General features: G+C 44.6%; 1 protein-coding gene across 3 annotated transcripts in view; it reads left to right on the top strand.

Moving 5' to 3' along the window:
• LOC140481482 (protein O-GlcNAcase) overlaps positions 1 to 11,681 on the top strand; it is a 72,858-nt gene continuing 61,177 nt past the window's right edge. The window contains exons 1-2 of one of the 3 annotated variants that reach the window (XM_072577761.1): positions 1 to 826; positions 4,156 to 4,207. In XM_072577761.1, coding sequence (XP_072433862.1) covers positions 787 to 826; positions 4,156 to 4,207 — 92 coding nt within the window. In that variant the 5' untranslated portion in view covers positions 1 to 786. Of the gene's footprint in view, positions 827 to 852; positions 3,601 to 4,155; positions 4,208 to 11,681 lie in introns of those variants that run through there. The other 2 variants (XM_072577743.1, XM_072577752.1) reach the window with 2 other exon arrangements.

Here is an 11,681-nt window from a genome sequence, read left to right as displayed (position 1 = left end):
AGTGGTGCTGGAAGAGCACAGCAGTTCAGGCAGCATCCAAGGAGCTTCGAAATCGACATTTCGGGCAAAAGCCCTTCATCAGGGAATAGAGAGAGTCCGGGGCCAGTCACTAAAGAGTTACTCAGCAGATTTCCGCCTCCGAACAGACTCGCTTCAACTTCAGCTCCACCCGCCTGTGATCCCAGAGGAGAGAGGGACAGAGACAGGGAGGAGACAGACAGACACAGAGAGGGGGGTATAGACAGTCAGACAGAGAGATACAGGAAGGGAGACAGAGATAGATACACATACAGAAAGATAGACAAACGCGGGGAGGGAGACAGATAGATACGGCGGATGTAAATGTCGGGGAGCAGAAGTGAGACAAAAATAGACAGGGAGAGGGAAAGATAGGTAGATATATTTAGAGAGAAAGACGGGGTGGGAGACAGGGATAGAGGTAGGGAGAAGAAAGACTGGAATACAGAGAGATAGAGATAATGATGGTGAAATACAGAGACTCAGACAGTGAGTGAGAGACAGAGCGAGGGAGGGAGACAGTCAGATCCCTGAGAGAGGGAGTTACAGTCTCATGCAAATCCTGAGCAGCTAAAGTGCCATCAGCTCCTCCCCAGCATTTCACTCTTCCTCCCCCCTCTGTTTCCCCCTCCTCCCTCTTTCCTCCTCCTCTCCTTCCCCCTTTTCCTTTTCCCGTCCCTCCTTCCTTCCTTCCCTCCCTCCCCTCTCTTCTTGCACTTGCCTTTTGCTGCGAGAGCAGTTCAGGGAGCTGACAGTGGCTGGAGCGGTATGGAGAAGACGCTACCTTTCCTATGTGGGATTGTGGAAGGTCAGTGACAGTTCCTGGCACACGGAATGTCTTGCAGTTTTCCCGTGCTGTATAAACCTGACAGCTGCAGTGGGAGCAGGCCCGATCACCAGCAGCTAACACTGGCACTACCTCCACCAGGTCCTTACACTGAAGCTGTGCCTCTTAAAATGTGGGACAGAGAGAGAGGCCTTTACCCTCGGGCAGCACTTAAGTTCTGTCCAGGAATCCCTAAGAATGAAAGTTTAAACTGGCCACAGCTGCCAAAGAACTTGGGGGATGCTTTAACATTGGTTAAGAAGATTATTGTTGTTTTAATGTTTTCTTGGCTTAATATTGGCAAGAATCCTAAAGGCAGGGGTAGGGTGTTTGACCTGATGCAGCAGTTTGACAGATCATGTGATAAACCTCCAGGAATGCATCCAGTGAAAGTTGGCAATCCCCATCTGATGAGAGAGAGAGAGAGAGAGAGAGCGACACCGTAATGCACTGCAAGACAATGGGACTCCTTGACACTGCTGTATTAATTCGGCAAATTGGTAAACAAGGAAGCCTGTCTGACAGGCCCTTAGTTTACACGTGGGGTCAGTGACCCTTCTAAAGAATGCAGATGATTAATTCGCCAGTGCTGTCGACGAGCAGGGTGCAAATTAGATGATTCTTTCCAGGAGCTGTTACAGGACAGGATGGGCCGAATGTCCTCCCCACCGGGAATGTGAAAATCTCCCATCCCTTTTGTGGTCAGAGGGAGGAAGGCCCCTTGCCCGCTCCCACCCAGTGTCTCCCCTCCCACGCAGCTAAGACAGTTTTGGCTTAAGGTTTAGTAGAAGTTGAGAAGCTGAGGCAGAGACAGAGAGCTTGGTGATGCACCCACATAGTCACATTGAGCTTGGCGTCCGTTTTTAGAATAGATTCCCCTACAGTGTGGAAACAGGCCCTTTGGCCCAACAAGTCCACACCGACCCTCCGAAGAGCAACCCACCAAGACCCATTCCCCTATATTCACCCCTGACTAATGCACCTAGCACTACGGGCAATTTAGCATGGCCAATTCACCTAACCTGCACATCTTTGGACTGTGGGAGGAAACCGGAGCACCCGGAGGAAACCCACGCAGACACGGGGAGAACATGCAAACTCCACACAGACAGTTGCCCGAGGGGGGATTTCAACCTGGGTCCCTGGCACTGTGAGGCAGCAGTGCTAACCACTGATCCACCGTGCTGCCCTTAAACTAAATAAAATGTTATTCATTGGTGTGAGTGTTGCTGGGAAGACTAGTCATTATTGCCTGCGAGTACTGGCCCCGCCAAAGATTATTGTTTAGTTTTATTCATGGAATGTTGCCATCACATCATTTATTGCCCGTCCCTAGTTGCCCCCTTGAGAAGGTGGAGGTGAGCTGCCTTCTTGAACCGCTGCAGTCCACCTGCCGTGGGGTGACCCACAATGCCCCTTGGGGAGGGAATTCCGGGATTTTGACCCAGTGACAGTGAAGGAACGGCGATATATTTCCAAGTCAGGATGGTGAGTAGTTCAGAGGGGAACTTGTAGGTGGTGTTCCCTTGTACCTGCTGTCTTTGTCCATCTAGATGTAAGTAGTCATGGGTTTGGAAGGTGATGTCTGAGGAGCCTTGGTGAAATTCTGCAGTCCTTTGTGTCCCTACCTCCAAGCCAGGAGACCCAAGTTCAAGTTCCAGTTCCAATTGCGCTGGAGGTCATAATATCCCTGAACAGGTTAATTAAAAATGCTTAGCCTCGGTTAAACTTTTATGGTGCAATGGTAGTGTGCCTACCTGTGTATAAGGATGCCCCACCTACTCCAGAGGTGTGTAATATCCTTGTTTGAAATGTGGGTAACCAGGAGAGATAGATCTGAAGCAATTGATCAAAGAACAAGAGTTGTGGTGAGGACAGTGTCTAGGTGCTGAGTGTTAGTGATCTGGACATTGCAGCCTGAAAGGGTGGTGGAAGAGCTTCAGTACGAATTTGGACAAATACTTGGAAATGTAAAATCTGCAGGTTAATGGGGAAAGAGCTGCAGTGGAGTGGTGCGAATTGGTTGATCGTGTCAAAAAGCTATGCTGGGGATCGAATGAACATTCTTCTAAGATTCACTCTGACTGGTACAGTATGTGGTATTGCACCAGATTCTGGGACTCCCTCTATCCTCCCTAACCTGCCAGAGCAGCTGATCTCAAGGGGAGTTGACTCTTGCTACCCTGTAGTGGCTTGAGCACTAGTGACCAAAGAGCTGTTGTTCCACTGGCATCACTGGCTGGGCCCAGCAATTGTTGACTATCCCTAATTGCCCCTGGAGAACGTAGTAGTGAGCTTGAACCTTGAACCTCTGCAATCCACTAAGTAGACATGATATCATTAAGGAAGGAGTTCAGAACTTGGTGACACTGAAGGAACAACAAAAACTTCCCAAGGCAGGATGGTGAGTGGATTGGAGGGGAACTTCCTGGTGGGTGATGTTCCCATGTTTCTACTGCCCTTGTCCTTCCAAATGGAAGTGGTCATGAGTTTGGAAGGTGCTGTCTAAAGAAATGTAGTGAGTTACTGGAATGTATCCTATAAATCGTACGTACTGCTGCCACCTTATGTTGGTGGTCAAGGGGGTGAATATTGAAGATGGTAGATAGCATTGATGGTAAGTCAAACAGTCACGGATGTCATCAAACTTCTTGAGTGTTGTTGGAGCTGCACTCATCCAGGGAAGTGGGGAGTATTCCATCACACTCCTGACTTGTGCCTTTGCAAATGATGGACGGGCTTTGGGGAGTCAGGAGGTGAGTTACTTGCTGCAGTATTCCTAGTTTTTGACTTGTTCTTGTAGCCATTGTATTTCTATGGTGAGTCCAATTCAGTTTCTGGTCAATGGTAAACCCCAGGAGTTTGGTAGTATCGATGTATTTGAAGGGAATTTAGACAAACATTTGATGGAGAAGGCAATATAAATGGTTATGATAATCGATTCAGTTGCAGAAAAAGTGGGAGAAGGCTCAACCAGAGAAATAAGACCCACACGGCCTGTTTATCTGCTATTTATCCGATATCATTCCGTGAAAAATAATAAACACACCGGCCTTTTTAACTGGATCATTTTCCTCCACCCTGCTCCATTTAACCCAGTTGGAACATTTAGCCATTGTTGTCTTTCTCCTATATTTACCTTGCTTCCCCTTAAATGCAGGTTAACAAATACATTTTCACAAGTTTCTCTTCTGAGATTTAAATTCACAAGGTGGGCCTGCCCAGTACAATAACTGCTAGACTAGCTGTGCCTCTAACTCTTTGTTGTCACTGGGAAATGTTAACCAGTTCTTATCTCTGTCTCTTTGTAGGTTTTTATGGCAGGCCATGGTCCATGGAGCAGAGGATGGTGCTGTTCAAGTGGTAACGTAGACAGAATTTAGACTGCTGACATTACACACTCTAGGATTTGTTAATCCCTGACCATAACTTTGCTTTTACCCCAGTGTTCAATCAACATTGTTCTCCAGTTACAATGACTGTGTTAATGTAGCCCAAGGGGGGCAGGAGCCTTTAAATAATGTGAGTAGATGGTGTAGTCAGCTGCTCATGGGAAGTAGAGTGGGTTCCCACTGTGTGATGATCCAGTGGGCTTCTGCTACAGGCTCTGAACTGGAACATGTCTCCTTGTTTGATACCTGGGTGTGTTAAAGGAAACTGTGCTGGCACTCACTCAGTTCTTGTTGCTGTGTGGATAATTGCTGTGAACTGGAGGACCCATTGTTGTGTTGACAACTGTGAGTCCTGTCACATACACAGCAAGATCCACAAGGCACCATGAGGTGAAAGAGATACTTGTGTTTATTGATCACCATTCTGCTCAAAGAACGTACGGTCACTGATTCTTTAAAAATTAATTTATGGGACGTGGACTTTGCTGGCTAGGCTGAGTCAGCTGTTATTGCCCATCCCTAGTTGCCCTGGAGAAAGTTGTGGTGAGCTGCCTTCAGTTTAGCAATCTCCACAATGCCCTTAGGAAGTGAATTCGAGGATTTTTACGCAGCGACAGTGAAGGAACAGCGATATATTTCCAAGTCAGGATGGTGAATGGCATGGAGGAGAATGGGCAGGAGGCGATGCTCCCTCTCATACCCAAGCGGCAGATGGATCCTCGATTTAAAATCTTACCTGAAAGATGGCACCTCCAACAGTGTAGCACTCCTTTAGTTGGCTGTGCCAACTTGAGCCCAGTGCTCAACTCCTGGAATGAGACTCGAACCCAAAACCTTTTGGTGCAGAGGCATGTGTGCCACTCGCTGAGTGACAGCTGAGAGAGGAATGTTATGGGGTCTTTCGGGTGTTGTTTTCAAGTGATGAATATTGGACAAGACATGGGGGGCCATTTTCTTGAAATAGTACCAAGAGATCTTCAGGATCCATCTTAGTGGCTCTCGTGTTGAGACTCAATACAATGCTAACTGTTTGACTTGGAGGCAACCATTTTATTCACTAAATTTGGAGGAGCAGGTGGGCTAAGGGTTATCTCATCACTGGTAGGCAGCTGAGTCGGGTAAGCAAGCGGATGTGGAAACAACCTCAGCCTGAATGGTTTTGAAATCCTCACCATTTCACAGTTCTGTCGGTGCAAGGCTCCTGGTATGAGATGGATTGACTTTTGACTGCACCTTTTTCTGATGGTTTTGTTGACTTTGCCAGACGCTGCGTCAATGTGATGCAAAACTAAATCGGAAATTTCAGGAGAAACTTAGTAGGTCTGGCAGCGTCTGCAGAGAAAGAAACAGTTTAATGCTTCGAGTCCAGTGACCTTCAGCAGTTATGGGGAAGGGTCACGGACTCCAAAACATTAACTCTGTTTGTCTCTCCACAGATGCTTCCAGACCTGCGAAGTTTCTCCTGAAATTTGATTTGCATCTGGTGAAATGAGTTGCTTGGTGGATACAGAATTTGAAAATAGAGAAGGGTTAATAAAGTGTGAAAATGCCAAATTTCAAACAATCACAATAACTTAGAGTCATGCATTTAGACAGCATGGAAACCGACTCTTCAGTTCAACTCCTCCATGCTGACTAGATATAGAGTCATAAAGATGTACAGCATGGAAACAGACCCTTCCGTACAACCCGTCCATGCCGACCAGATATCCCAACCCAATCTAGTCCCACCTGCCAGCACCCAGCCCACATCCCTCCAAACCCTTCCTATTCATATGCCCATCCAAATGCCTCTTGAATGTTGCAATTGTACCAGCCTCCACCAGATCCTCTGGCAGCTCATTCCATACACGTACCACCCTCTGCGTGAATACGTTGTCCCTTAGGTCTCTTTTATATCTTTCCCCTCTCACCCTAAACCTATGCCCTTTAGTTCTGGACTCCCCAACCCCAGGGAAAAGACTTTTCCTATTTACCCAATCTATGCCCCTCATAATTTTGTAAACCTCTATAAGGTCACCCCTCAGCCTCCGACGCTCCAGGGAAAACAACCCCAGCCTGTTCAGCCTCTCCCTATAGCTCAGATCCTCCAACCCTGGCAACATCCTTGTAAATCTTTTCTGAACCCTTTCAAGTTTCGCAACATCTTTCCAATAGGAAGGAGACCAGAATTGCAAGCGATATTCCAACAGTGGCCTAACCAATGTCCTGTACAGCCACAACATGACCTCCCAACTCCTGTACTCAATACTCTGACCAATAAAGGAAAGCATACCAAACGCCTTCTTCACTATCCTATCTACCTGCAACTCCACTTTCAAGGAGCTATGAACCTGCACTCCAAGGTCTCTTTGTTCAGCAACACTCCCTAGGACCTTACCATTAAGTGTATAAGTCCTGTTAAGATTTGCTTTCCCAAAATGCAGCACCTCGCATTTATCTGAATTTAACTCCGTCTGCCACTTCTCAGCCCATTGCCCCATCTGGTCCAGATCCTGTTGTAATCTGAGGTAACCCTCTTCGCTGTCCACTACACCTCCAATTTTGGTGTTATCTGCAAACTTACTAACTGTACCTCTTATGCTCGCATCCAAATCATTTCTGTAAATGACAAAAAGTAGAGGACCCAGCACCGATCCTTGTGGCACTCCACTGGTCACAGGCCTCCAGTCTGAAAAACAACCCTCCACCACCACCCTCTGTCTTCTACATTTGAGCCAGCAAACTGTATCCAAATGACTAGTTCTCCCTGTATTCCATGAAATCTAACCTTGCTAATCAGTCTCCCATGGGGAACCCTGTCGAACGCCTTACTGAACTCCATATAGATCACATCTACCGCTCTGCCCTCATCAATCTTCTTTGTTACTTCTTCAAAAAACTCAATCAAGTTTGTGAGACATGATTTCCCACACACAAAGCCATGTTGACTATCCTGAATCAGTCCTTGCCTTTCCAAATACATGTACATCCTGACCCTCAGGATTCCCTCCAAGAACTTGACTACCACCGAGGTCAGGCTCACTGGTCTATAGTTCCCTGGCTTGTCTTTACCACCCTTCTTAAACAGTGGCACCACGTTTGCCAACCTCCAGTCATCAGGCACTTCACCTGTGACTATTGATGATACAAATATCTCAACAAGAGGCCCAGCAATCACTTCTCTAGCTTCCCACAGAGTTCTCAGGTACACCTGATCAGGCCCTGGGGATTTATCCACCTTTAACCGTTTCAAGACATCCAGCACTTCCCCCTCTGTAATCTGGACATTTTACAAGATGTCACCATCCGTACAGTCTATATCTTCCATATCCTTTTCCACAGTAAATACTGATGCAAAATATTCATTTAGTATCTCCCCCATTTTCTGTGACTCCACACAAAGGCTGCCTTGCTGATCTTTGAGGGGCCCTATTCTCTCACCAGTTATCCTTTTGTCCTTAATATATTTGTAAAAACCCTTTGGATTCTCCTTAATTCTATTTGCCAAAGCTATCTCATGTGCCCATTTTGCCCTCCTGATTTCCCTCTTAAGTATACTCCTACTTTCTTTATACTCTTCTAGGGATTCACTCGATCTATCCTTTCTATACCTGACATATCCTAAATTAATCTAGTCCCATTGTCTGCATTTGGCCCATATCCCTGTAAACCCTTCCTATTCATATGCCCATCCAGATGCCTTTTAAATGTTGTAATCATGCCAGCCTCCACCACTTCCCCTGGCAGCTTGTTCCATACACACACCACCCTCTGTGTGAAAACATTGCCCCTTAGGTCCCTTTTGAATCTTTCCCCTCTCACCCTAAACCTATGTCTCCTAGTTTTGGACTCCCCTACCTTGTCCATGCACCTCATGATTTTATAAACCTCGATAAGGTCATTCCTCAGCCTCCAATCCTCCAGTGAAAATTATCCCAGCCTATTCAGCCTCTCCAATAGCTCAAGTCCTCCAACCCTGGCAGCATCCTTGTAAACCTTTTCAAATTTAACAATATCTTTCCTATAGCAGAGAGACCAGAATTGCACACAGTATTCCAAAAGTGGCCTAACCAATGTCCAGTACAGCTGCAATACTTCAAAACTCCTATACTCAATGCACTGACCAATAAAGGCAAGTACTTTTCTTTAATATATGTATAATATTATGAGTTGACAACATTTCTAGCAACCTTAACACAGAACTGTGTTCAGTAAAAGCAGGTACAGAAACCTGTTCTTTACCTTGCATCTTTTCTGAGTTACCTTCAAACACGCAGAGCTGATTGTTTATTGTTGCTGTCTCCATGATCGCACCTGAGTCAAGCAAACTCGACTTGCCAGCACATTGGCACCTTTTACCCAGGAGCAGGAATTGTTGCCATTTCTGTGAAGTTTGGCAATTCTTGCAGTTCTCCTGATGGGTGCAAAATGAAAAGCTTTGTCAACAACTGTCTCCTTTGTTGAAAGGCTTTTGCAACCAGGCTTCTGAATTCACCAGATATTTTGGCTGAAATGATCAGAACAATGTATAATCAAAGCTGGGCCATGTTATACCAAAACAGCATGCACTGATGGGACTGTAAAAACGGTGTGGACTGCAAAAGGCCTGGGGGCAATGGTTGATTGTTGGCCCTTTACTGAGGAACGAAATAAAGACAAGGTACCATTAAAGCAGCAGTGCAGATTTGGTCCTCTGAGCTCTGCTGGGATTGAGAACTGCCTGAAGGCTACGTTGTGCCATTTATTTGCAAACGACCCTTGCTTTTAATTAGACCTTGTGGCTGAACAGGATGATTGATTCGAGTTCTGAAATGGAGCTGATCTCCCAACGTGAGTGTGTTGTTCCCTAATTAGAATGATTCGATCATCAGGAATAACCCTGACATTGCCACAGACCAGTTACTTTTATTCTCAATGTTTCCATTGAGATAAAGCAGGTTAGCAGCTGTGTTTCCATCAAACATTCCCAGGACAGCACGGGGTCAAATACAGAGTAAAGCTCCCTCTACACTGTACCTATCAAACACTCTCAGGATAGGGACAGCACGGGGTTAGATACAGAGTAAAGCTCCTTCTACACTGTACCTATCAAACAGTCCCAGGACAGGGACAGCACAGGATAATAGAGCGTAAAGCTCTCCCTACTCTTTTTATTCACTTGCAAGATGTGGGTATCGCTGGTTGGGCCAGCATTTGTTACACACCCATAGCAGCCCTTGAGAAGGTGGTGGTGAACTGCCTTCTTGAACCACTGCACTCCATTTGGTATAGGTACTCCCTAGTTCAAATCCTTGCATGTAGGCACTTTCTATAAATGGTGAAATGTTGGAGCCTCTGCACTTATCCCTGAGGTGTACCATTTGTTACACCTTGTCAATCAAAAAAAAACATTTTTGTCTACACTCTGCTTCCTGTTAGCTAGCTGAATATCTATCCATGCCTATACGCTACTCCCTACACCATGAACCTATATTTTCCACAATGTGGCACCTTATCAAATGCCTTCTGAAAATCTAAATATCATACATCCACTGGTTCCCCTTCATCCAGAGCATGTAGTCCTTCAAAAAAATTCCCATAAATTGTTTAAATATGATTTTCATTTCTCAGAACCATGTTGGTTCTGCTTGATTACCTTGAACCTTTCTAAGTAGCCTGCAATAAGATCTTCAATAATCATTTTAAACATTTCTCCTGTAATTGATATGAAGTTAATTGGCTTGTAGGTTCCTGCTTGCTGTCTGCCTCCCTTTTTAAATTGTTATGGAGCAGACTCCCTCAAAATATATTAAGAAGGTAGCCTAGACCTAACTTTTTTCTTATTTTAAAGGTAAATGTGAGGTGTAGTGTTCGAGATGCAATTTGAGGGCAAACTCTTGACATTAAGGAAAGCATAATTTATTAAAACATTATAGTTAAAATACAACAAAAGAAAGAGAGACTTGGAATAACTTATCTCTATTGGGCAACTTAACAAAATGTTAGATTTTACTACCAAGCAGTAACTGTCCTAATATTTGACAAAAGGCAAATTTAGAAATCAGCATTGTCTCATGTGAAACTCCCATAACTCAGGAGGAAACAACATCCAGAGAAAACTCAGACACAGTTTAGTGTCCAGGAGAGAGTCACTGCCTTCCAACCTTGATGAGAATAACTGCTGAAAGCCAAATTTGTTCTGTGGGAGCTTGACCACACCCAGTCAGGCTGCTTCTATTGTACCAACTTTAAAAAAACCTCAAGGCTTCACAAGTTGCTTATCTTCTTGTAGAGTGCTCGTCACCTGTCTCATAATCTCTCTCTAAAAGAAACCAGGACAAAACACACCCCTTAAAGCCACAGTATCGTCACAAAATAAAAAACTTACATTGTGATTTTCCAATCGAAAGGAACTTTCCCCTAGACTACAGAATTTTGGGAACTAAAACCAACCAATCAATCACCTCCAGAGCCAGGTATTTAAAGAAGCCTGACGTATAGTCAATGGTGGCACATTCCAAAGTTTCATTTGAGAACATTTCTCCCCACCTCTGTCAGAAATGTTCATACTCCAGAAATCCTATTTATGTTTCTGGAGAATTGATTATTCATTGATTTAAGCGAAAGAAAAGGTGATGGTTATACCTTTTTTATAGAAACCCTTTCCAATAGGTCAATGTGCTGTTGCTGCCGAGTGAATTCCAATGCTGGACATTGACTGAAATTTAAAGGCAGATAATTCTAGAACATTCCGGAAGTTCTTTATGAATGGGAGTGAATATGAAGTGATTAGATTCACTGGCATTCAGCATGATAGAAGTTATTTTAAACAACCAAAAGTGAATGTGATGAATTCAAGTCCTTTTGACTCAGAGAGGGACTGGATCTTATATGTTGGTGGTAGGTTTGACCCCACAGGAATTGTTTCAAATGGGGAATTACCGTGCACTGGGAGCAAGTGGGAAGTGGTTTGGTTATTTACTTGTTCTTGAGTGGAGATTACAATCACCTTAAACGTGCATTAATAAGTGTGCAATAGTGGAGCACTGGCTCTGATTTTCCAAAATTCTGGAATGATCCCAGCAGATTGCATGTTAGAAAATGCAACACTTAGCTTACAAGAAAGGATGGAGAGGGAGACAGGCCAGTTATCAAGAAAGTGCTGGACTGTACAGTTAGTGAATTCCTAAAGTGCAGTTAGAAAGGTATCAGATGATTATAACAAGCTAACATGATTTTACTAAAGGGAATTGACAAATTGATTTTTGAGGGTGCAACCAGTAAGTAGATAAAGGGGAACCAGTAGATGTTGAATACTCTGACTCCTTATGGAAGTCTTTTAGGAAATCATACTAAAAGTTAGTATACATCCTAAGGGCTCATCAGGTAGATTGAAATGTTTTGCATAAACCTACCTTAATAAAGCATAGTCACATTTGTAATGTTGGAAACAGAGCAGGCAATTTACTCACAACAAGATTCTG

This window comes from Chiloscyllium punctatum, chromosome 1, assembly GCF_047496795.1.
Source record: "Chiloscyllium punctatum isolate Juve2018m chromosome 1, sChiPun1.3, whole genome shotgun sequence".
In the NCBI taxonomy this organism is placed as follows: Eukaryota; Metazoa; Chordata; class Chondrichthyes; order Orectolobiformes; family Hemiscylliidae; genus Chiloscyllium; species Chiloscyllium punctatum.
The sequence above is the reverse complement of the archived record's forward strand: the minus strand, read 5'-3'. Positions and strand labels throughout refer to the sequence as shown.